Genomic DNA, 26,714 nt, shown 5'->3' with positions numbered 1-26,714 from the left:
GCCGCCACATTCCGCGACACCGCATTCCGCGCCGGCTGGTCGGACTAGGGGGCTTTACTGCCGATACTGGACCTCCAGACGTTCCAGCACCGTGGCCACGGCGTTCTGCAGAATCCCGCTGGAACCGCGATCAAAGCCATTCCAGATCACTCTAGTCTTTCACAAGCCACAAGATAACCATTGTCTTTTGGTTGCCGAATGTGGATTGGAAAGCCTGGAGTTGGAGTGCTCAACTGAAGATTTGGTAAAAGCCATAGTTTTACGAACCACCCAAGTCATGGACAACTAAAAATATGATCCTTTTTATCGTGTAATTCTTGAAAAGTTGGACAACATCCATAAAAGGCTATTCATAACAGTACGTGAATTTACGCATATTAGAGAAATCCAGAGTTGCAAGCAGCCTAATGCGGTACTGGTACTAATAAGAATGCGGTAGACGAATTAATAAATGAACGGAAGTTTTAAGAGCCATTCAAATATTGCATAATTCGCTCGAAGAAGTTACACAGACGGGGTATCTGTATCATCTGCTGAAACAGATGCGTAAATAACAAACCGCGTGATGCCAGTCATCATCAGCTGATTCGTTTCAGTCTCAGAGTGGGTGGACTTGTGTTTACGCGGGCAAATGCGGATTGATTATTCGCCAGGATGAAACGCTTGCTACGCTTGTCGATGTCTATTATTTTTTACGGAATATTTACGGTCTCGGACCTTTTTTACACAAGTGAATTTACGAATTCCACAGTCCAATACCTATAAATGCAACCGGAAATATTGCCACACTGCATAGATTATTTCAGAAACAACATATTTGTGATGTGCGTATTTTTAGTTTTGTAATTGATTGTAATTTACAGTATAACCCAACAAATGTAAAACTAGAAATTACAGAACGCATGTTCTGGGCCTGATTCAGTTATGTACGAAAAGATACACTAACATCAGAAAAGTATATCAACAAAATAAACTTTTTACGACTCTCGAAATAGGTGAAATGCCTACTGAAAACCTCTAAATCATTGAACACATTGAATATGATTGTTAAAAACCTTGTACTACGTTTACCTACTCTCTTACATACTCCCAAGATATATTAAGGGGGTTCGCACTCCATGGGGACAGGACAAACTGTTGTTGGGGCCATGGGTCCATTAAGTTTGCCTAAGCCTTTAGAAACTTATTAGTGTGGATGTATTTATTGTAGGCTAACTAAATCATTCCTGTCTTAGTCTTAGTGAAGTAATACAGTTATTTTTAATCGTTTGTGAGAGGGCTTCAAGTTTAAAGCATCATATTTACACCTAATACAAAGCTACAAGAAAAGTGACTGTTTCTGATATATCTGATGATAACATAGCTATAGTGTGAAGGGTTGATTCAATGTGAATGTTGAGTTTAGCTCCAGTTCATCTTCCTCTTAGCGCACATTATTTTTTGGATCTCTTCAGACGAACATGATTCCAGGAGTCAATGTAACAGCTTCTGGTTCCAGACACTGCACTAAGAGGAGGATGAACTGGAGTTAAACTTAACATTTACATATCTGATGATATTTTTGATCAGTTGGCTTGAAAAATTATAAGGACTTGAAAATGCAATACAGGTTAACGAAGCTAAAGATATGAATAGAAATTCTTATATAATAGCATCTCATATGTTAGATTTATTGGTGGGCTTGAACTTAGATAAGAGGTTCTTTTTGTGAACCCTTTTCAACTGACGCAAGTGCGGAGCAAATACTTAGCATCATTGATTGAGCTCTTACAGAGCATGATCTTACTTGAGAGAGGTATATTGCAATTTGTACAGAGGGTGTTTGTGTCAGGTACTGGCCTACATGTGAGAATAAAAGCTGTGGCACCGCAACATGTGTGGATACAACACATTATTCACAGGAACGCTTTGGTTGCCAAATAACTTCATAACATATTGTGAAATGCAATAAATAAATTTTATTAAAGCTCGGCCTTTGAACTTCTGACTCTTTAAGGTTTTGTGTGAAGACATACGATGTGGACATTGTATTATTTTTTCACAAAGATGCTACGTGGTTTATCCAGAGGAAAAGCCTTTAAACGGACGTTTGAGCTGCAACATGACATTTTATCGTCTTTACAAGAAGAAGCCCTCCTATTGTAGAGCTGTTTTGCAATGAGGATATTCTTTTAAAACTAGTTTACTTTATTTATTTTGAATAAATCTCTTCAAGAACATGAGAGTAAACATTTTGGCATGGGATGAAAAGATTTGGGGACGCGCAAAGAAGCTAGACTTGTGAGAACAAAGTTTGAAAAATAATGATACTGAAATATTTCCACTCTCAGTAAATGGTAATAGAAACTGGAAGGGTATCTTACAATTTAGAGTTAAAAATCACTTTCTTAAGAATATCTCGTATTTATTACAAAATATGGATTCAGCCACTAATTTCATGAAGACGACCCATTTTCTGGGATCAAAAGTCCTTATGAAGATGTATGAACATAATATCACAAAGTATTAAGAAAAAGAAAAACTCATTGATCTCCATTGAACTCTACCTAATGTAAAAGTTTGATAGTTTTTCTTAAATAATCAATAAAACTATCGGAAAAGGTGTATATTAACCTTATCTTTAAAATGTGACATCTCACTTAATTCTGCAATTAAAAATAAAGGTATACAAGCGTTTGAAGTTCAATATTGTTCTTATGAGACTAAAATCAAAATAGCCACCAGTACAGTGAGTTCATTAATATTAACTTTCTATTTTATTAGCACATTGTATTTAGACTCATTTTTTGTTTTGGTTAAATTAAGTACACCACACCACATGTTGTAATAGGCTTTGTTGCATAGCAAATTTCAACTATGAAAGTCAATCACACAAAGAAGTTGACACAAAAATTACGCATCATAGAACTAACATCACATTTTCACAAAATACTACAAAATCTACATATAAAATCTTTCTCGACATATCTTGCCAGACGATACATTCAGATTTGTTTCATTAAATTGGGTTTCACATCAGTGCTTAAATAATATAAGTCTACACACCAAGTCACTGTAAATTAATGTTGTGTTGAGATAATTAGATTAGATTCCAGAAGCTGCACTTAAGAGGAATGTGAGTTGGAGCTACACTCAACATTCCCGTTGATCCAACCCTTCCCACCATTGCCACTTATGTTATGTGTAGAAACCTTGGTTGCTCCACCGCATCTAAAACATTGTTGTGCTGAATGTCCACCTGATGAGACAACGAGAATGCCTCTTCACCTATATTACATTATATCTTGTGGTCTAGGTGTCTCTGATGTCAAAACTATGTAAAGAGTTCACTTTGAACTTCATTGTCTCTGACTTTTTTGGATCTCTTAAGACAAACATGACTTCAGATTCCATGAGCCAAGTCTGTGATAGCATCAGATTTTAGACGCTAAAAGGAAGGTAAATATTTAGAATATTAGGTCTAAATATGCAATATGTTATATCCAACAACACAGTGTTATTTATGGATTTAAATGTATTTGGAAAAGCAGAAATGTGCGCTTTTCACTGTGTTCTGTTATCAATCCTGTACTTAGCCATGGGTACGGTCTATTGATTATAGAAGGATGATTAAATACCTATCCAATAATAATTATTATCTATAGGACAAAACCGTAATTGCAGTATTTCTTTAATCCTACATATGACAGTTTAATTATCATTTAAGCCCTCACTTGAGCAAATAATTTTTTGGCAGATTATCTAAGCGAATTCTGCAGCTTTAATTTTAAAATCCATAAACGTATTTCTCAGTCTTGATCTTTTGTTGTTATGTGTGATATATTATTTATGCTAGAAGCGGTAAAAGGGCATTTCAATGTTTTATTGTATCTGTTTTGGCTGCAACATTTACTAAAGTCTATGCTCTCTTAAGATTAAAGTAAAAAGACTTTTTATATCATCGGAGATTAAACCTTTTTTTGCGTGATACAACATGCAAACTACAGTACATCTTAGATTTGAATACAGTATAGGCCAAAATAGATAGTAAAATTATAAAATGTCAAAATGTTACATCCATTAAGTCTTCCAGATGAATGAGAAAAGAGGTTTATAGGTTTTTTGTAAGCACCAGAACCCCTCAACTTCTAAAAAACTGAAAATTAACACATTCTTTGTTTTTAAACGAAAAACCCCAAGTGAAATAGTTATCATTTACAAAGAACTGATGAAATCAACAAATGAAGATTTCTGGGATTGAAGGAAGAAACAAAATCTTTTACAAAAAAAGTAAGTCATTTAACTATTAGCAACGTCGGTCCCGTCATGGATCCCTGGAGATCATAAACAATTCAAATTGACTCACACAGTATGATAAATTAGGAGATCTCTACAATAAAAATATGTATTTCAAATATGAAAATGTATTTAAAACCAACTTATGATGCCAAAGGAATAAAGATTTGTTTAAAGGACTTGGTGGCCAGCAACATCAAAACCCTGGATAATACCACAGCAGAGGCCTGCTGACTGAATTCCATGAAACATACATTTGTCCCGAGCAATGAAAATGCAGCACACAGTATGTCCAGATTTGACCTGAATAAAAGCTGACTCGTCTTGTGTGAATGAAGACACTTTTAGAGGGTTTTCAAAATAGTCATATTATAATTTGGTCTATAATAATTAAAAAACATAACCTTTCAAACACTAATTATGTGATAGAATGGTATTTCATTTATAAACTCTTTCATTCGTGAAGGAACATAATCAAATTTTATTGATTTTTATGAGTTCGTGGTCTTTGGGGGATGGCTTGAATTTATACAGACTTAATAATATGACCTATTGTTAACAATGCAGTTAAAGAGTGCCTAGCACTGACAAGAACATTTTGGAACTGAGTTTGTGACGTTAACATCAATATCGCTGTAATAAAACAATAATTGAACATGGAAACAATTTTACATAGATCAGTTAACCAACCTGCTCAGCCTGCCACTCTCTGATTCCGTAATCCAACTCCATGGCCTGTTTCCCAGATTGTCCTCTGATAGCTTTAGGTGCACTTGATTGTTTTATCAACGTTCATGTCAAAAACAGATTTTTATAATCAGCATAAAAAAAGTCATGTATTTTTTACAACTGGTAATTATTTAACAAATGAGCCATTAGGTTTCACAGATAGAGGGAATTTTAGTCCAAAACACATTAATTTAAGATGACAATAATATCTAAAGTTTTGTTTTTTAGACCATAAAAAACTAATGTATAATTTTTTGCAGTTCTTTTTAAATTTCAAGCTCGGACCTAAAAAGTCTATTACATATATTATCTGATAAAAATCTACCAGTAAATAGGTACCAAGGTTCATATAAGTTTGATACATTACTGTAAATTCACAAGCCATTCATTTACAGATTCTCAGTATTACAAATCTTTCAAACATAGATGGTAATAGAAGGAAAAGAGGCTTACCCAAAAGATAGATATGGCGGATGGACCCTTCTTCCGAATTTGAATTTCCGTTTTACTTCATGAGTATTTTTAGTAAGATACAACTAACACCATTTCAAGTTCAAACAATATATTAACATGTATACATAGTCTTAATATGTTTAGTATTTTATTATACCACTAAAACAATGAAATTATTTCTTTCCATTCCTAAACAATGAAATTATTTCTTCCCATTTCTAAATTATTAATCCTGGATATAATACCCCTCAGGATCAATAAGTGAAGTTTTGTTTCTCAAGATTTTAAAACAATCGAGGTCGAAGTTGCCTATTACAAAAACTTGGCAGCCTTTCTTTCATATCTCACCGAAGATCAAATTTACTCTTCCAAAAAAGGCATCAAACAGGTCAAACGGGATGCAATTTATACGCACCAAGGATTGAGGAGGTTTTATGCTGTCAGCAAAATAATTTCTTACTAAGTGAAAGTGCCACCATAAGATTTCAGCTCTGCAAAAAGAACTGAGGACTTTCAATTTTATACATAAAGAGGAGTGCTCTCATATTCATTCAGTCGGTTTACAGTAAAACACATATCTACAAATGATGCATAACTATGAAGTTTTCCGTAAGCATGATCTCAAACCCCGCGCACAAAGGAGTTTTTGGAACTAAAACGTGGTCAAAAAATATAAACATAGATCAACAATGCTATTTATTGTTGAAATTTAATCATACATTGGAATTTTCAAATACCAGAAAAACGACCAATCATAAGCATGGTATAATTTAGGTTGTTCTAAATTAAATTAGAAAAACCTTCTTCTTTCAGATAATATGTGTTACCTGATACTTATAGAAAATGGAAAAATACAGACCCAGTTATTCAAAAACATCTTTGATCACATTGATTAAAAAATATATTGACATTTTATTAGATACTATTTATAAGGCTATTAATATTGATACAATTATTCACTTCTTATAATGATTTTATATATACTTTAAAGTTGCTTTACACAAATTGTCTTAAGTAAAAATCATACAAAGATGCCTGTAACTGTAAATCTAAAAGTTTAAATGTTCAGAATTTAACTGTAAAAATAAACTAGTTCACTGAAGTGTATGCACATTGATTTAACACAGCAACCATAAGCGATTTAAATATTAAAAATTGACAAAAAAGTGTCTAATATATATTCAGGAACAAGAAAAGCTTAAATATTTTTTTTTCTTTTTTGACCACGCTTTAGTATCAAATACTCTTTGGTATGGATCTTCATTAACCGATCTAATACCTTGCTGTAACATACTGAAACAGTTCTGAGCAAGGATAGTATTTTAAAAACTCTCGAAAAATGGAGTTTATTTCAGTTTAATTTCTTTTTTTTTATATTTTTTTATCTACCTGCTTATTTAGAATAAATAACATTGTGTTTATATGATCAGAGTTAACAGTCTGCTGTTAATAATAGGTTCAAGGAGAAGATACTTTATATAATACATCAAAAGAGAATACAAGACATCTGTTTCAAAAATATTTTAAATGTTATCTTAACTGCTTAGCTACATTTTTAATATTTAGTGGAGCCTGTTACAAAAACTGATAATTTTTATTTAATTCATAATTTTATGTAAGATTAAGAATATACATTAGATTTAGAATTTATTTTACGTAAAAGTTTCTAAAATATCCGTGTATCCAAAACGATGATAGAAAACATATAGGTACAGTAATTGCAGGTCATTTTTGGCAAAAAGTAAAAAGCATTTTGTTTCCAATTTAATAAATTTTTCTGAAAACTTAAAGGTTTACATATCTCACACTCAGTTTTGTATGTATATTGTAGTAAATACGAAAAAGAGAAAAAACAGATGACAGGAATAATTAATTCAATAATTACAAGGAATATTAAGGAAGTCTGAGAACAAAGAAACAATGGGAGATAAAATGATTGTTTTTTACAAGTAATTTAGAAGGATAATGTCATCAAACTTTGTTACCAGAACGGGTTTAAAATTTTAAGAATACATTTTTAACTAGTATTAATTAAAACTTATCAAATTAAAAATGCAGTACATCTTGTTTTGCCCAGATGGTGTTTGGTTTTAACAATACTCCTAAATTGCAATAACTACTAATATCGATAATTTTATAATTCTTACAACATAATATAAAGATATTAAATCTAAATAAAAATAATTACTTTGGCAAAAAGTTAATCTGGAGGCGCCGGGTATCGATCCCGGTACCTCTCGCATGCTAAGCGAGCGCTCTACCATCTGAGCTACGCCCCCGTGACATACTTACTGTTGAACAATACTCTGGACCTCGATTAAACAGAGTATTTTTAACGCATTTGAAAAACAGTACACTATAAAATATTGCTAATAAAACCAAAATGATCTCAACGTAACTACTCACAGCATGACAAATCTGTGTAAAAATATTAAGAATGTAAAGTTTGAAGAAGAACAATATCAGCGAAAATAATCCACATAGTTCGAAGTGTAAAATTAGCGAAATCACTAGGATTCGAATCGCCATTAGAATTCCAGGAAAATACCGGTTTAAGTTGAGTGTTATTATTAGCGCTGATAAGGTATGCAACTGCCGCCCGGCATTCCTGCTAATGCTATATTGGAATGTGCTCTCTGCAAATTGAGCCGATAATCGTTCAGTCAATTTCCTCTCCTCCTTCCAAACCAGACTATTCGTTCCTTGTCCAGTATTCGAATACCGTACCTTTCCTTAGTAAACATATGCTTTTAACAAACATAACCTCTTCATTTCTTCCGTGATTATTTTTTATTGTGAAATAAATACACACTGTTTAATAATAGACTAATAAAAATACAATTGTGTAATAGTTTTAAATTTAGTCCACGAGGTCTTTCAACATCAAAGGTGCCATCGTCAGGTGTGAATTCAATCAACATTAAATTTATGAATATTCGTACAATGTAAAATCAATTATCAGCTGTTAAAATATTGTTTAATATTTTCATCTTCATGTTTTTAACGTTTAACTTTTCATAAGGGAGTTCTTCATCTTTATAAACTAATTTTCATAATTTAAAGGTTTTGAAGATGTGATTAAATTCTAAGACATGTTTGGCAACAGCTGGTTTATAAGTTTGCCTGTATCAAAAATATATTTCATTGTCTTTAATTTTTTTCAATTAATTATTGTCCTTTGGGTGGTCAACTGTTAAAACTAGACTTCGTTTAAATTTATATTCATTTAATCAAACAAATATATAATTACGAAAGAAATGTTTGTTAAGACATATTTTTAATATAAAAGCATATATAGCATATTCAAATATATAGCTGCATATTCAGATCCTTCGCCAAACCATTTCAGAAAAATAACAAAACCCTCTGACAAGTACATAACTTTACAGTACAAATGGCTTTAGTGACTAATCAAATTGTACATTTTATGTATTTTAAGTTTTAAAATAAAAAAAAAGAAATATGGAGGAGTGATAGATTTGCTAGTTTATTTCACCTAACCGTTAAAAACCAAGACGAAACGTTCCGAAATGGTTGATTATCTATTGCTTTTTTGACAAGACATCTCAAAAATGTATAATGTATAACACTCAAAAGGAATATCACATTATTACATTTTTTATTGCGATACACTCTGAAACCCAGACAACAAATTTAAAGAACAGCAAATACGGTTTTACTGTCACTCCACATTGTTGGCTGTAGTGGGCGAGTTCAGGTTTCGCAGAACCGTTTATCACATTGCTTTAGGCTACTGACAGATTTAATCGTGTGAAAATGCTACGGAACAAGGCCACCACTATACAATATGTCGGTAATATCTGACTCTAATTATTTGGCACATTCAATCAGTATTCCTACACAGCACAGTCCTCTAAAATCTCCGCGATTTGGGATTTAGGGAGTATCCCATAATTATTGCATGCGGAAAGGTCAACATCTGCCGTCCTTGTGTTCATGTTATCATGTTAGTGTCCCTCAATAACTTCGCATCGATGACGCTGTGCAATGTTAATTGGCACATGATAAATTAGACGATAGAGACAGCAAAAACGCGCGATCTTTTTACGAGTGATTAAAACAACGGCAGTAAAATGCTACTTCATTCAATGGGGAATCGTGAATGGAGTTTAAATCCATTGACTACTACCAAGTCAAGGCAACAGTGCGAGTTCGCTGAAGCTGGCCACTTCCTCAACACTTGTCTCAGACTCTTGTATTACAATTAGTTTGGTGGTTTCTGTACGTGTGAAATTATCTTTTTCTTCTACGTACTACATCCTTTGTCCTATACGTGTTGTTAGACTTTTTTTATCTCATTACTAAATAAAATGTATTTGTAAGGATGACAAATAAAAGTTTTGCTATTACTGTAGTATGTAGGCTATACATTCATGGAAATTTGATGAACCGTTAATTTTCCTTTCATATCTTTCACCATAGAGTTGCTTTGTTCAATAACACTCTTTATCATAGTCTGTATTAATTTAGATAAACTATGGATTAATCAATTTGTTATTCATGTCTGTGTCTAATCGTTACTTTTACGGGAACGGTTCAAAAACACTGAAACTCGAGTGGTTTATACAATCTTTTTAAGACTTAATATTGAGACCAAATAAGGGAAAGGAAGATTCCTTCTGTTTTATACGAAAGTCGTGTGAACGTTGAAGAAAACGTCCCGATACCTTTCCTACCTGTATACTGACATTAGCACTAAAAGCACCAAGAACATTCACCGGTAGTCTATCTATACCGGCAAACAATGGAAATGGGTTCAGAACATATGTGGGAAGTTGAAAAGTATTGAAAGAGCGTGCAGCAGTTGAAGTGAGGGCATTGGGGGGGGGGAGGGGGGCGGTTATTCTGCGTAGTCCGCGAGTAGCGCGTGCGTTATCTGTTACGCGTTATCTACCGAGTGGCAACGTTAACTGTTTAAATGGCGTCCCATTGACGTTCTCACGGTCCCTGCTCCGCGTCGCTTCGTGTTGATAACCTCTTTCTCTCACAGCGTGTCCTGTCGTGTCGTACTCTCAGGGGCGTACTCGTTGAGGGGGGGGGGAGTTGGCACTCTTGGAACGAGCACAGCCAGATTCATAATTTGAACAAAAGTCTGAAATTGCTACAGTTCTGGAGCTAAGCGAAGAGATTTCCTTCCGGTTCTGACGCTGGGATACAATGTTTCACCGCGGTATTGTGACACGTTCGCATTGTTCAGAAATGCGTAGACGCTGTAACCAGAGAGGTCTGTTATACATGAGTTGTATTTAGCCTCCATTCGTGTCTCCTCTACCGCGGAAACTTAGGATCCGTTTCCTATTGATTTGGATTTAAAATTATACCAGTGTCCAATTTGGCGGAATTCAGGCTAAACAATGAAAAAATAAACAGTAACAGACAGACATATCAGAAAATATAACTAAATAGTTTTAAACAGTGAAAGGAATTTTGATTTGTCACAGTAAACCCCTTTCACTGTTCCTCCCTTTACTGATATGGTTTAACACTGCAACGTTAACCGGAATCTGTTTGTTGCTAATGCCCTCATTATTACACGTTGACCGGGTGGGACGATGGACCAGAGGCGAGGCGGAGCGCGGAGGTGGTGCGACGTGCGAACAACGGCATTCCAGCGACTTTAACAAGTCCGCGCCGCGCCAGTTTATTTAGGTCAGAGTGTACAGCAGAAGGAATGCCCGGCGCTGGAGGGCCCCAAACAACTCCACATTCCTTCCCTCCTCCGCTCCTCTCACCGCTGGGGCCACCCGTGGACGTGGACGTGCAGTGCCACACCGGGAGTCACGTCCGCGGACGATACCAGCGCTGCCATCTGTGTGCGGCGCCGTCAACTAATTGACAATTCTTGTGCTGCCACGAGCGGCCAGATGGTGAACTACAGCTGCGACTGTGGCGCCGACAGAAGACAACCTAGTAACTACTAGCATCTTGTGATCTCGACAGCACCAAGTTTTTATGGAGCCAATTTCATTCATCTTTACTGCAGCTGCCACTGCAGGACAATTATTATGACACTGACATGTGGTGGGAATATGTTTCCGGAAACCACAGTTCAGCCTTTGATTACGTAACTGTCTGCCACAAGATTATGTCATCCAATGCTAAATCTGTTGTGGATTGTTGCACACCATCAACTAGCAATGCAGTAATGGGTAGAAACAGCAATTACAAGTATACTCAGTAAAAATCTACAGTAGCAACACTATTGGTGCACTGTTTATAGTCTGGCACTGTGTACTATGGGTAAAGACATAATATTTTAACATTTCTTTAAGTCAGTACACAATGTTAACTATTAAAAAATGTAAACAAATATTATACCACAGATAAAAATATACTCCCACATTACAAATATGCATACCAATAAGTACATTTCTTTGTGAACAACCAATCCTTGATGGAAACTTCTCAGACAAGTAATGTATACATAAACTTGATATATGAAACGTACTTTTAAAATGCTTTGTTTTCATAGAAACAACTAATAATTATAAACAATTTAGCATCACCACAAATGTCAACTGTAAATCTAAAAAAAATTTCATCCAATATTTTAATAGGTTCTTTTATATCAAAATACGTTAATTGGTATTCTACAGAAGACATACTATGTATATAAAAGAAATACTGCAGGGTAAATAATAATAAATGGTCTTGGCTCTGGAGGAATGGAGCAGTCTCATGTAACCAACTGTACAAGGGTGGACCAATATACTACATAGTTTTAACAATAAGTTAGCCAAGAATACAAGTACCTTTGGTACGATGTTACTAAAGTTTATTGTTACTATATTTATAACACCAAAACCATGACTTTTCTAAACACAAAGTCTATATATTATTTAGTCAAGATATAAGTATAATATCCACAAGGGCTGTTTGGAAAGTAACTTTGGTTTTAAAAAAATAAAACACAAAAGAAGATACTAACATTTTATAGTAAGCATCCAGGAACTATGACTTTTTATTACTTTCCAACATAGTTTCCATGAATGCTTTAGACTTCTGAGTGTCCATCATATTTTGTTTAATGCACACCTGTTATGTAGGGTTTTGCAGGCTCCCCTTGTTTTTGCAAAGAACTACAATCAGATTGTTAGTGCGAAAAAAAAAATGAATTTTTTTTTACATCAGCTGATACAAAAAACATGTTGGTTTAAAAAACAGCAAAGTTTTGCAAAAAGTATCTATATGTTTTTGAAATATTTTACATATATATATATATATATATATATATATATATATACTTTTATATATACATACATATATATATACAGGGTGATTCAAAACTAAACGGCAATCTCTCGAGAGCTTATTCTATAGCTAAAAACAAGTAAAAAGTTCATATATAACCATATGCCCGGAAACGCTTCGTTAGCGAGTTACGCCTAGCGAAAGATTTCGCCCGATTTCAGAACCCTTGGTGAAGTCAGGCCGTATAAAAATGGTAAAGGTAGTTACAAAGATACAAATACGATTGTTTTTTATGTTTTTATATCTGGACAAATTTATTAAAATTCGTCCCAGAGCTGTAAATGCAATACTTTCAGAGATATCTTACGTAAAAACACAAGATATTGGTGCAAAGAAATAACACATTTTTGTGTTTAACGTAAGATTACTCCTCCATAAATGTTAAATAAAGGTCATTTTTTTCTTAAACAGATTTGTAGAACATTTAATTCTGAAAAGATTTCATGTGAATTTACTTAGGAAAAAAATTAAATAATAGGTATTGAAATTTAGCTTTTTATTTAAAAATAAAACAGACGCACAAAAAATGCATATTCTTATCTGCATAAAATATTAATACTAATGTTTAGGTTGTGAGTAACCAGCTGATCATTTATTCAACACTTTTTTATCGTCATATTTTCTTTGCAAAGGTTGGCAATATTAGCTGATCAACAATTAAGTTCATGAAGTAAATATTTGAATAACCTTTATGGATAGTTTTTGTATTGTGGCGTGTGAAGATTGTATTTTGTGAGATCCTGTGATTAATTTGGAAATATTTTATACAAGTGTATAAAATATTTTATTAATATTTATTTTTAAAATATTTTATTAAATATTTTTATAAAAGTGTATGTAATTATCTTAGTAAATAATGGCAGATAATGTAAATGGTCTGTATTCGTTTGAAGAGTATACGGACATGATACTGATTTACGGGCAAAGTTAACAAGAATGTTTAGCTGCAGTTCAGGAATATCGTGATACTTTTTCCACATCGAAGAACACCTGATCGCAAAACATTTTGAAGCTGTGGAGAGACGACTTAGAGAAACTGGTAGCTTTAAACCGAAGCGAATAGATACTGGTCGTCAACGTAGCGCAAGGAACTATAATAATAATGAACAAGAAAATAATAAATGCTGTAGAATTATCACCAAACCACAAGCACCAGACGATTATCACGTCAGTTAAATATTTGCCAAGTCAAGAAGTGTATGGCGGACACTTCATGAAGCACAGTTGTAACCCATTCCATATAACACGTGTTCAAGACTTATTACCGCAAGATCTTAATAAACGGAAGATGTTCTGCTGCCGCTGGTTAAGAAGAAAATTGTTTACGGACATCAGTATTTTCTTCGGCGTATTCTCGTTACTGATGAATCCTGTTTTACTAGAAATGGAATTGTCAAAATTTTTCGTAATACCCATACCTTGGCGTACGACAACCCACATGAAACTGCGACGAGGACATTTTCAACATACATTTTCAGTCAATGTATGGCTTGGTGTTCTGGGTGATAAATTGATTGGTCCATTTTTCCTCCCTAATCGACTTAATGGAGTAGTAGCGTAACTTAAATTTTTTAAGAACGATCCTGCCCTACCCTCTTGGAAGATATTCCTGTTCAAAACAGAATAAATGCATGGTTTATGCACGACGGAGCACCTCCACATTTTTCTAATGATGTGAAAAACTATTTAAATGATACATACGGTAGACAATGGATTGGTCGAAATGGACCAGTAAAATGGCCACCACGTTCTCCTGACCTCACGCCAGCAGACTTTTTCTTATGGGGTTGGATGAAGGTCAATTGTTTATTCAAAACGGATTAACACCATAGAGGAGTTACGTAATCGCATTACAGAGGCGGCAGAAACTATCAAGAATGCTCCAAACGTTATGAAACGCGCTAGAAAAGAGTGGATTCGTCGTGCGGAAAACGTGCATTGCTAACAACGGAGGACACTTTGAGCAACTATTATAGGTGATTATTACAGTTTTATAAAGGTAAATACATTTTATGTTAATGTTCAGTCTAGAATAAATGATCAGCTGTTACTCACAAACCTAAACATTAGTTAATATATTTTATGCAGATAAGAATATGCATTTTTTGTGCGTCTGTTTTATTTTTAAATAAAGCTAAATTTCAAATACCTATTATTAATTTTTTTTCCTAAGTAATTCACATGAATCTTTCAGAATTAAAATGTTACTACAAATCTGTTTAAGAAAAAAAAATGACCTTTATTTAACATTATGGAAGTAATCTTACGTAAAACACACAAAATGTGTATTTCTTTGCACCAATTCTTGTGTTTTTCGTACGTAAAAAAAAAAAAAAGAATATCTCTGAAAGTATTGCAATTTTAACATCTCTGGGACGAAATTTTAATAAATTTGTCAGATATAAAAACATAAAAAACAATCGTATTTGTATCTTGTAACTACCTTTTACCATTTTTATATACGGCCTGACTTCACCAAGGGTTCTGAAAATCCGGGCGAAATCTTTCGCTAGGCGTAACTCGCTAACGAAGCGTTTCCGGGCATATGGTTATATGAACTTTTTTACTTGTTTTTAGCTATAGAATAATGCTCCCGAGAGATTGTCGTTTAGTTTTGAAATCACCCTGTATATATATATATATTAAAAATATATATATTAAAAATAGCCAAATTGTTGTAAATTTAATACTGAACACAGAAATGTAAGAGGTTTACATTAGTAAATTCATATTTTTTCCTGCCCTTGACATGCTAGGAACTGCTTCCACCTCAATTTAAAAAAATCACATCGATTAGAAAAAGAATGTCTGTAATTGTAAATCTACATGGTATAACAAAAATAAAAAGGAGCTTTTGCACAGTATAGGGTTCACTTATCATAACTATTAACCCTCCACTGCCATTTAACGGATATTTGTTGTTTATTTTCATTCCTTAAAAAACAATCAATGGATATCTTTTGATTTGCCCTACAGACTCGCCGCCCGCTTAATCTCATTTGTTATAATATGTAAACAATCAAGTATCAATGTGGTTTATATACCATTGGAAAGGTAAATAGTTGTCAAACACAGCATTGGTATTTTTATTGTTCTATGACAGCGGAGTAATTTTAGAATGATGTTTCTGTCTTCGTTATTTCAGAAAAAAATAGTTTCACACACTTTTTTGTTTTTGTAGTTGTTTTACAGTTTTATAACAAAATATTACTATATCTGTATAGTAATAAATATTGTAGTATATAGTAAAAAATTCAAATGATTTATCCTAGTTACTTATTATCATTGCATTATACTGTTCAGTGTGAACAAGATGATACCAAATACAGTTAGGTTTCCAGTAAAAAACTATTTTTTTACAGATTTTAGGAAGAAAGCTTGCAAAACTGGGAAAAAAACAGCTTGGCCTTTAAGGAAAATACTAAGAGCAGTCGGAGGGTTAACTAACTTTGAAATTCCTTCCACGATAAATCTCCTGCTTGTACCTTGAGCCACTTGTTGACTTCATCTTTATGTTCCTTGCCATAATCTGAAAAACATCTCATTTAAACTGTCCCAAAAAGTCTTTAGTTGATTATGCAGCATGGCATTGAATGTCATCATGCTGAAAGACGAAACCAGATGTAAGCAGACCACAGAGTTTGAATCGTACCACCCGCCACAAGTTTTTCAGTATGCAGTATAAGTATCTGCATAGACAGTCGTACCATGTTCCAAAAAGTTTTACGAGCAGCATTCGTTTTGGATCCAAAACATTGTTTCCATGAGCTTTCTGCCAGAATCTTGCTGAGCTTTTGATGGTTTGTGTGATCTCTCAAATTTGTTTTTCAAACTCAGGATTCACGTATTTGACCCAAATTTCACTTCTGATTACAATTATGTTAACTTTGTCATAGTGCATATGAAAGTCCAGAGCCGTGATCATTCGTTGTGTTATGTTATCTTCTGAGAGAAATTTCAGGACCCACTTAGAACAACATTTTGGTAGCCTAACCTGCTGTCACTATCTCGCACAAAACGGTGCTGAATATATTTGTGGAAATTCATCCAAAAACTCTGATATGGTGAAATATTGATTATTGTAAATGTTTGCATTCATTTTCTCAACAAGTTATTTAATGACTATAAACAATGAATCCCATTCCCAGTAAACTTCTTCACTCATTATTTTCAGTTAATGCACAGCACAAAGTCCTCTATAAATTGCAACCTCTGATATTGATATTATTAGCTGTGAAGAATCATATGACAGCACATACATCACACTTGTTTTATTGCAGTACATAAGTAACAGAAAAAGACATAGTGCTTGACCAACCTTCACACTACCATGGTTAGATGTCTGATGATCTGATGTGCACATCAGCGCAAGAATGATGGCTCTACCACCTCCACTTCTCCACAGTGAGCAGACAGGTTAATTTCCGAATGGCCCTAATATAATGTTTAGGTGTATAGTGAAAAATTCTGCGAGCATTCAACTACATGATCGGCGATGCTGATCAGCCTCTTCCAATATAGAAACAAATAATACACAAAAAAGACAAGTTTTGAATTTAGTATTGTAACACTAACCTTAACAATGACATCAGGAAACGCAAACACCAAAAATAAAACATATCTTCTATGATCTTCTATATTGAATTGATAATAGTGAGTAATGTAATGAGAATTTGGAAGCAGCAGGTAAAAATTGTGACAACTGAATTGAGTGTCAGTAATGGAAGTGTGCATGAGTGTGATCTCATAGTAGAAGTGCTAATGTTATAATTACAAAACAGTGTAAGCCAAGGCAAGTTTTATACATTTTTAAAATTTTGTGGTCTACGAACGTTTCTATCATATCAATAACAGTAGTGTAGTTTTTGTAATATTAAAAAGCATCGGCTCTTCACTTTTAAAAACATTAATAATAAACATTAATAATGTGATTAATGTTTATTGAAATTATATATATATAATTTCAATAAACATTGAATCACAAAAAGTACTTGCTCCGCTGTACAATGTTTATTGAAATTAAATTAGGCCATTGCCATTTATACAATTTAATGTATATATATATATATATATATATATATATATATATATAAGTTACTTGGTTTTTGGTATCTGTATTGGTACATGAACATTATAATGTGGCTTTGTCTTTTGCATAAATAATTTTGTGTTAGTGACAGTAATATATATATATATATATATATATATATATATATATATATATATATATATATATATATATATATATATATATATATAACACAAAGTTATTTATACAAAAGACAAAGTCACATTATAATGTTCATGTACAAATACAGATACCAAAAACCAAGTAACTTTTTAACAGAACAAAGCTTTTTGTCAATAAACTTGTTTCTAGATTTATGAAACTTATGTAGTTTTCAAGACATTTTACATAACTTATTCAATAGTTTTAATCTTAAGATTCAACTGTAATAAAACAACACGAGTTTCGCCCCATACGAACATTGTTAAACTTCAAACAATTTAAGCCTTTTTATAGAACGCACGATTTTATACACATGCAAACACTTTTTAGTTTTTCATTATAGTCTATAATTTTTTATATATAACTATAAAAGAAAAAACTATTAAAATAGGGTATCAAGAAAATGGAAAGAGATTGAAGTATTAATCATATCTTTAAAATGGGAATCTCCCATAATTATGTGATCAACGAGGTAAAAGTGTTTATGGTTAAAAATTGTTTTTATGGGGTTAAAATTAAGATGGCTGCTAATACAGTTGTGTCTTCAATATAAACTTTTAGTTTTTCAAGTCTTCTACAAGCTCCATGTGCAACCATCTATAAACCCACCTAAAGAGGAAAACTGACATGCTGATCATGTTGATGAAAATTATGACAACTTGCCAGGGACCATACCATCTATAGATGATTACAGCCAGAGAGGAATGATCAGTCTTCCACCACACACTGTACTAAACCTATGGGTAAACTATGGCAATCACAACCATTACCAAACCAAAGCCCAAATAGAGTCATCCGGTGAAAACAACTTTGCCCAATGTTTTGAGGACAAACTTATAAAAATGGGTGATGATAAAGGAGTACAACATTTTCAAGCGCTAATTGACTTTCAGAGAAATTTTTATTATCCGGTCAAGACAAGTTAACGTCCCAACTCATTTTCTTTGGTTCTGACTTGAAGACACTTCATATTAAAGTTGAAGTGTTTTTATGTTTATCGTAATATATAGGCTAATAAAGTGTTAACCTAGTATTTTCTATTTTGGTAGAAGGGGGCTTTCCCTTAATTACACAAAGCAAAAAATCAGAATTTTCAGACTCTCCTTCTTCCCTTTGTAATAATAACACAAGCCCTCCTCAATAATTACGTAATGTTCCTACCAACACCCTACCTAATTTATATCATTCTAAAAATTGTGATATAATAAAGGCATTTTTTGGGGGTACAACGGTTATTGCAAGATAACAGGATGAAACAAGTCGAGCATGGCTGCTGCTTGGATGGGTGACCGCTGAGCGATTCTGCCCTTGCAAGCAGCCCACCTGCCCGGCCGTTTGTCCCCAGGTTATGTGTTAGAAAGGGCTTCTTAGTCCTAACTTCGCCTGGTAAAATAAGACATATTTACTTTACTTTACATTTCTAAAGAGTATTGTGACTGGTATATTTATTTAACTTGATTTCACAAAAGGGATCACAACTTCTTATTAATAACACTTTCTTTTAGTTTTACATTTAAATGCTGTTATTTGGACTTTAATGACTAATAAGTTCTTTATGGTTTGTTTTTTTATACAATACTTTACAACGAGCCTTTTCCCATGCAGTCTTATCACTGTGCTGTAGTCTATATTCACAGCAAACAAAGACTATACAGTCTGAGGGGAAATTACAACTTAGGTAGTGTCTAGGTCTAGTAGGTCTATTGCTAAACTTACACAGAATACTTGAAAATGGCGACATACATTGATACAATTTTCATAATTTTTAACACGGTTTTAGCACATATCCTCAAAACACATTGTTCTAGTTTTCCTGGTGTTTTTACAATTCATGAGAGAAAATTATATTTTTCTTAATTCGTTTGTAATATTTCTCTAACACAGGTCTGATCATATCCAAGAGCTCAAAATACTTTTCAGAAAACATTTGAAATTACTTAAAAACTTGCGATGATTTTTCAATAAATCAGGAAACAAATGGTGAAATTCACTATATATTCCTAAGGATGTTGCACACTAAAAAATGCATTCCCATATATAGTTAAAGTATTTGAAATAAATTTCTTATGTAAGAGAGATATTATGTCTCTCTTACATTGAGAGAACATTGTGAAGTGACAATTATAAAATTTAAAAGGTGTCTTTTTCTGAATGGAGCAATTCATGGATGAAACATTGAACATCACAGCATCCCTTTGATTTGTGAAGAGTCTACTCTTACAGTTACAGTTCAACTCACTAATTCAATCTATTCATATTAGGAATAAAAAGGCTCTCCCACAAACAGCAACCAAGCTACCATGCAAGCCCTTCAAGTCATCAAAAAACTGAAGCCCCATCTCAAAACTGAATAAAGGTGGTGATTGGGAATATTAACATCGACTCATTAAAGAATACCCCTGAGGGCATGCAGCTGGATGAGCTTTTACATGCTTACAACATGGAAAGGTTGCCACTACCACCAACAAGAGTCATGATCCTCAATTGATGCTATATGTGTTGATAGTGAAGATATCCACGACACAGACGTGCAGGTTCCCCACACTGGCATTTCGGGCCATGCTGGCCAGTTAGGCAAACTAAATCTTCCAGTTAAGAAGAAAACTTCATCATCATCAGTCAGACAACATCTGAATAATCGTAGTCTGAATAACCTAAAACACTGCCTGGCTGAAGATAATTTTCAAATCAGAAGATATCGACAAAGCTTACAATAATTTTCTTTTCATTGTAACAGCAGCTCTGGATAAGGTTTGTCCCCTCAAAAAATCAAGAAGAATAAAAAACTTCAAAACTATACAACTCTGTGGCCCAGCACTCAAACAACATTTTTCTTGAGGCCGAAGAAAAATATATATTGAGTGGAAAAGAAGAAGATAAAAAAAATTTCCAATACAAAAGAACCTATGATGATAAACTGAAATGTATCAGACACAATTTTAATGATCACCACATCAATAACTCCACAAACAAATCCAAAGCTATTTGGAACACTATTAATAATGAGAGACACCTGAGAAAGACAGAATTAGAAGAGAATCTACATAATCTAAAAATAATGGAAACATTGTAGAAGAATCCACCTCAATATATAAATATTTTAATGAGCATTTTGCCTCCATAGCTGAAAATTATCCTTATATATATCGTTATGCATATATGTCCTCTGGACATCTACATCCTGCAATTTAAAATACATGTCTGTTTGTCCAATATCCACTTCTAGTACTCCAGCCGACTATTCCCAAAGAACTAAGCGAAGTCTTAAATGGCGTGAAAGTAAAACCATTCACTCACTGGGTTAGATGAGATATCATCTAAAATTATAAAGGTCTATAAAGTGAGTTATTTCTCTCACTGATACATATCACCAAGCTGTCCCTACATAGTCAAGAGTTCCCCAAGAAAATGAAAAACAGAAAAGTCATTCCGCTACACAAGAAGGAAAAAAAGCTGTTTTGAAAACCATAGGCCGATTTTGTATATTTCAACTTTTTCAAAGATTATCGAGAAAATTGTACTTTAAAGAATGAGCACTTTAACAACAACATATTGACTGAGAGTCAACATGGATTCCTCCACAAGAAATCAACTCAGAAAACTCCTGTAGATCTGATAGAACATACAGTGGATAGCATGGATGAAGGAAAAAATGTCATTGATATATTTATGGATATATTTTGATTGTCTCCGCTATGACCTAATACTTAAAAAACTGAGATTTCTTGGCTTTGGGGAAAATCCAACGAAACGGTTTAAAAGTTGCCTTAGTGATTATGATCAGCTTGTGGAGATCAAATAGGTGGTGAATGGTCTTGAAACTAGGGCTAGATCTAGCCTCTCACCAGTGAAAAGAGGTTTTCCACAAGGGTTAGTTCTTGGACTGATCCCCTACATCTTATACAAAAATGACCTACCACAGTATGTTGAGCATTTTACCCACACCGTTATGTATGCTGACGATTAGGTGTTGTTAATAGTGCACAAATATGTGAAAAATCTTGAAGTAAATTCGTTTATAGCTGTAAACCTTGCCATTGAGTACTGCCAAAATAAAGACAATCTTTAATGAGTCAAAGTCTTCCTGTGTATCATAGTACACTTTTTGAGAAAAGCCTTCATATGCAGGGGCAAAATTTTACAACAGCCTGCCTCAGACAGACGTCAAGAGCGAGAACCCTAGAACACTCAAGCTACGTCTCACCAGGTAGCTTCTTAAAATCCCTTCTACAGTGTGAATGAGCTTTTGAATTGGAAACACCTCCAAAACTAATCATGGACCCAAAACCGAAATTGATTGATTTATTAAGCAAGAAAGTTTTTTAAAATTGTACTTGTAACGCCATTTGAGGTCTTTGTGGTCTTGAAATCAAGTTTTCTCTCTCTCTCTCTCTTTTAATATAATTTCATATAATATCTAACGAATTGGTGTGTTGGCATTTATCTCTTGAAGGCTAGAGTGATGGCTATGTGGAAAAAAATTTAAAGAATTGAAGAAAGGAGTTTTATTTTAAAATTATTTTCTTATCATTATGAGTGATAGAAGAACTGCATTTTTAATTATTGAGGTGGAGAGCTTTGTCATACAATTAAGAAAATACAACACAACACACTTATAAATAAATATTACTTTCATATAAACATAAAACGTGGTTGTGCGTGATGTCATATATACGGTAATGACAGGCGGATGAATAGAATCATATAACCCCACTTCCTAGTACTGTTCCATGTGTGGTATTATCGTTCTGATCAGCTGTTCTGAATGGGCCACTGTCCTTTCCTTTGTTGATAACAGTGATGAAGATGATTATATTTTGTATAGCAATTTTTTATTTAACAGGGTAATACCATTGTCACTCTTAAAAGCGTAAATTTCCATAAGACCACATGAAATTGTATTGAATTGCCAGAAGTATATAAAACCTATTATTTTAGTCAACATAATTTATCCTGGGTTAAGTACGATGAATTATAAACCAAAGATTATAATTAGTTTAGGTTTAGGTTAATTGAGTTTAGAAGGTACCCAATTTGGTTGAAACCAGTTGTACTATGTGATAATTGCTACATTCCCAAGATCATGTCCTACTGCTCAACAACAATCATAAACATTAGAACATTTAATATTTTGTATAAAAGTTTGAAGAAATACTCTGGATGTAATTATGTGAAATTAGTTGCAATAAGCAAATGTCCAAAGCTAAATATACCCACAGTTTACATCATAAAGAGTCTTTTAGAACATCACAATTTGATAGAAATGACACTGACCTGGCACTCTGATACGTTGCAGAGGCAGAGGAGCCGATGGCAGCATTCCCCACCCCCACGGCCAGGCCCTCGGGGATGTTATGTACGGTGATGGCCACTATCAGTAGAAGCAGGCGCTTCCACTGTGTGCGGGGGAGGGAATGAGGCATATGGGTAGGTAGTGTAGATGAAGCAGGGTAGGGCGGTCCCCGGCGTCTTGCTCCTGCTCCATATGGATCCTCATAACAGCCTGTTACAACAGATGATACCCGAGTAAATTTTAAATCTACAAAAAGCTTATAGTATTTATAATATTCCTCCATTCTAATGTAAAAATATAGTTTACTCTAAGACTAATATTTTTTTTTCATATGTAGTCCCACTAATATTATAAATGCGAAAGTTTGAATGTTTGGATATTTGGATGTTTGGAGGTTTGTCCTCGAATCACGCTGAAACTGCTACATGGATTGTGCTGAAATTTAGAACAGGTATAGCTTTTGGTCTGAATTAACATTTTGAGTTCTTTTTACCACCCATAACACATTCATTTCACCAAATAAAGTCGAATTCAAATTGAAAAATTAGTTTGTTTACATTCGAATGTTATGATAAGAACGAAACGTATTTTGACAGCTGATGACAGCTATAGTTCGACAAACTTTCTGAAACATCTGTTTACATTTGAATTTTATCAATAATAAATAAACAGTGCTTAATCGGTAGTGTAAAGCAGATAGTAAATAAAACATTAATATATAAATTTTACACCAGATTGCGCCAGTGACGAATTAAAATCATCTAATGCATTAAATACTGTTATAAAACTAACCTTAATGAACAAAGTTATGAATGTTTTCACATAAGTTACTTTAAACTGGTGGACTTCCTTAACATTATGATATTACACTTTTAACAATGGCTAATGGAAAAACAGAGAAATGAATACTAACATGCCTCAACGATTCATTCTGTCCCATTGCTACATTCCAAAAAACAAGTGTAACGCAGTGGGGGACTGGCATCCTCATCAGCACCAGCCACCGTCCCAGATGGGATCGTGGGTGATGTACCATCCTCGTCGTGTGCTGCAACTTCTAAGGGAGTGGCAGGGCAAGGGGAGGAAGCCACCTTCCCTTATCACTATTCCAGTGATAAGGGTAGAAAACCTTTCCCCCTTCTTGGTTTGGCCCTGAAATTGAGAGTAGTTACCTATCCCTTCCTTTCCTGATGTTCCTACCCCTACTTTACCAACAACCCCAGACTAAGGTGTTATGCGACCCGTGCTGAGAGTCTCGTGGCACTGGGGGTATATTCAGTGTCTTCAACGGAGACTTCTGGGAACCAGGGGACACCCAGTCGTAATTACCCTTATCTTCCTAATCGGGTCACTGGGAAGATGGACTGCAAACACCCGGTTCTCGTGGGAACAGAATGGAGAATGAAAAAGAAAATAAAAACAAAACTGAAACTCAAGAGGTAAGTGAGACTCAACCAGAAGAGCTACCGATTGAGCAATTAAGAGTGTCTGAGATGACCTCAATGGAGGAAGACAGACTTCTCTTGTCAGAAGGCAAAGTTCGACCAGAAGAGCCAAAAAAGAAGCGGCTCTCGAGAGGCAAACTATGAAAGCAGAGGATTGAAGAGGCTGTCGCTAGAGGTGAGCCGATAATCCCCCGGAAAGAAAGGCAGAAGAGATGGGAAGAGAAAAACTGAGCTCTGATAAAACCACACAACGAAACCGGTTCCTCAAAAGGGAACTTGGTTGTTGTCGGGGCCACAGAGCAAGGGAAAACTCATTCCGTACCAGCCCAAAAACCATAAACCCCAAGCTATGCAGGTGTGAAGAGGCTGCGATCGCAGCTGACACCTGAAGAACAAGCAAAGGGAGGGGAGAAAAGAAGGAAGGGGCATGATGGAGGTGTCACTAAGAAGACACCCGAAACATATGCCGATTTTTAAAGTGTCAACTTTCATCCCTAAAGATATCGAGGTGGACAGCAAGCAAGAGCTGTTCGAAGCCCTCAAAAACCAAAATGACCTTGACACGGACCAATGGACTGCTGTTGGAGGGAAATCTAGCACCAACGGCGAATTCCTGGTCCTTCATGTGGACGAAGACTCCCTGAAGAAGCTGAAGACTCTGGCGATGCGCCCATTTTTGGGCAGCAACAGGATCACCTTCAAGCTGCAGGGAGGTAACGACCAATAGAGAATGACAGCGGTGCTCCAGATAAACCTACACCACAGCAGAGCAGCTACGGCAACACTCTGCCAGAAGATCCTGGCTGACGACATAGGCGTGGTCCTATCCAAGAACCATGGACCGTTGGCAGTCGTGTGATGGGGATGAGCACCGCTAAAGGTAATTTGATATACGATTCTGGCAGTAACAACCCTAGAGCATGTATATATGTCAGTAACAAAATCAAATCACTAAAAATGGCACAAATGTGTTCTAGAGACACAGCCGTGACAGAGGTTCACTTGCAAACAGGTGATGGCAACATCAGAATCCTGTTTGCAGCGGTTTACCTCCCATACGATTCTCCAGAACCACCGCCAACTGCGGAGATGAGGCGGATTGTGGAGTTCGGAACCCTTACACGGAGGCACCTGATTGTTGGTTGTGATGCGAATGTCCACCACACCGCTTGGGGGAGCAGCAACATCAACAATCGGGGTGAGTGCTTCTTGAATTTTATAGTAGAATCTAACTTAGTTATTATGAATCAAGGCCGTAAACCAACTTTTGTACAAAGAAGAGGTACAGGGGTAAGAGAAGAGGTCTTAGATATAACTCTGGCTAGCAACTATACTGCAACTAAAGTTTTAAACTGGAGTGTGCTAGATGAAGCACCTGCTTCAGATCATAGGTATATCTTCTTTGACATGAGGTCGTATAAAATAAATGAGACCTATAGAAAAGAAAACAGATTGGGTAGCTTTTAATGCAGAGCTAAAAAGCAATCTAGTAAGGGAAAATGGGTATCAGGGGCAAGGGGTCGAGGACATGGCGAACTCTTTGCAAAACGCCATGAAAGAATCATACCACAAAGCCTGCCCCATGATAGAAAAAACTCGAGGAAAAAAGCATGTTGGTGGAACCAGGGGCTGGAAACCTTGAGGAAAAACCTTCGCAGAGCATATAATACATGCAAACGTTCAGGGTAACTGGGATAGGTACTCTGCTGCCCTAACAGAGTACAATAAAAAGGTGAGAAGAGCTAAGAGAAACTCGTGGAGAGAATACTGTCAGAGTATTGATAAGGTACCTGACTGTGCAAAACTCCAAAAAGTCCTAGCTCGAAGCCCCATAAATGTGGTGGGTACTATACTTAGGGAAGATGGGACTCACACCAAAGATCCTGAGGAGACTCTTCAGTGTTTACTGAATACACACTTCCCAGGATCTTTTCAAACCAGTGAAACAGTTGTTAGTGAATGGCGGCGAGAACCTAGAGATAGCTCGTCTAAGGAGGACTGGAACTGTGCAAAGACT

The 26,714-nt window shown here is 34.8% G+C and overlaps 1 protein-coding gene and 1 non-coding gene across 3 annotated transcripts in view; both read right to left on the bottom strand.

Annotated features, from left to right (window-relative positions):
- LOC124353816 (zinc transporter ZIP11) overlaps positions 1-26,714 on the bottom strand; it is a 76,636-nt gene that overhangs the window by 31,511 nt on the left and 18,411 nt on the right. For both annotated transcript variants that reach the window (XM_046803830.1, XM_046803828.1), the window contains exon 4: positions 23,234-23,462. In XM_046803830.1, coding sequence (XP_046659786.1) covers positions 23,234-23,462 — 229 coding nt within the window. The remainder of the gene's footprint in view (positions 1-23,233; positions 23,463-26,714) is intronic.
- Positions 7,664-7,736, bottom strand: Trnaa-agc. Its single transcript has one exon. It is a non-coding gene; the product is annotated as a tRNA-Ala (tRNA).

This window comes from Homalodisca vitripennis, chromosome 2 (genome assembly GCF_021130785.1).
Source record: "Homalodisca vitripennis isolate AUS2020 chromosome 2, UT_GWSS_2.1, whole genome shotgun sequence".
Classification (NCBI taxonomy): Eukaryota; Metazoa; Arthropoda; class Insecta; order Hemiptera; family Cicadellidae; genus Homalodisca; species Homalodisca vitripennis.
Note: the sequence above shows the minus strand (reverse complement) of the source record. Positions and strands in the feature narration are given on the sequence as shown.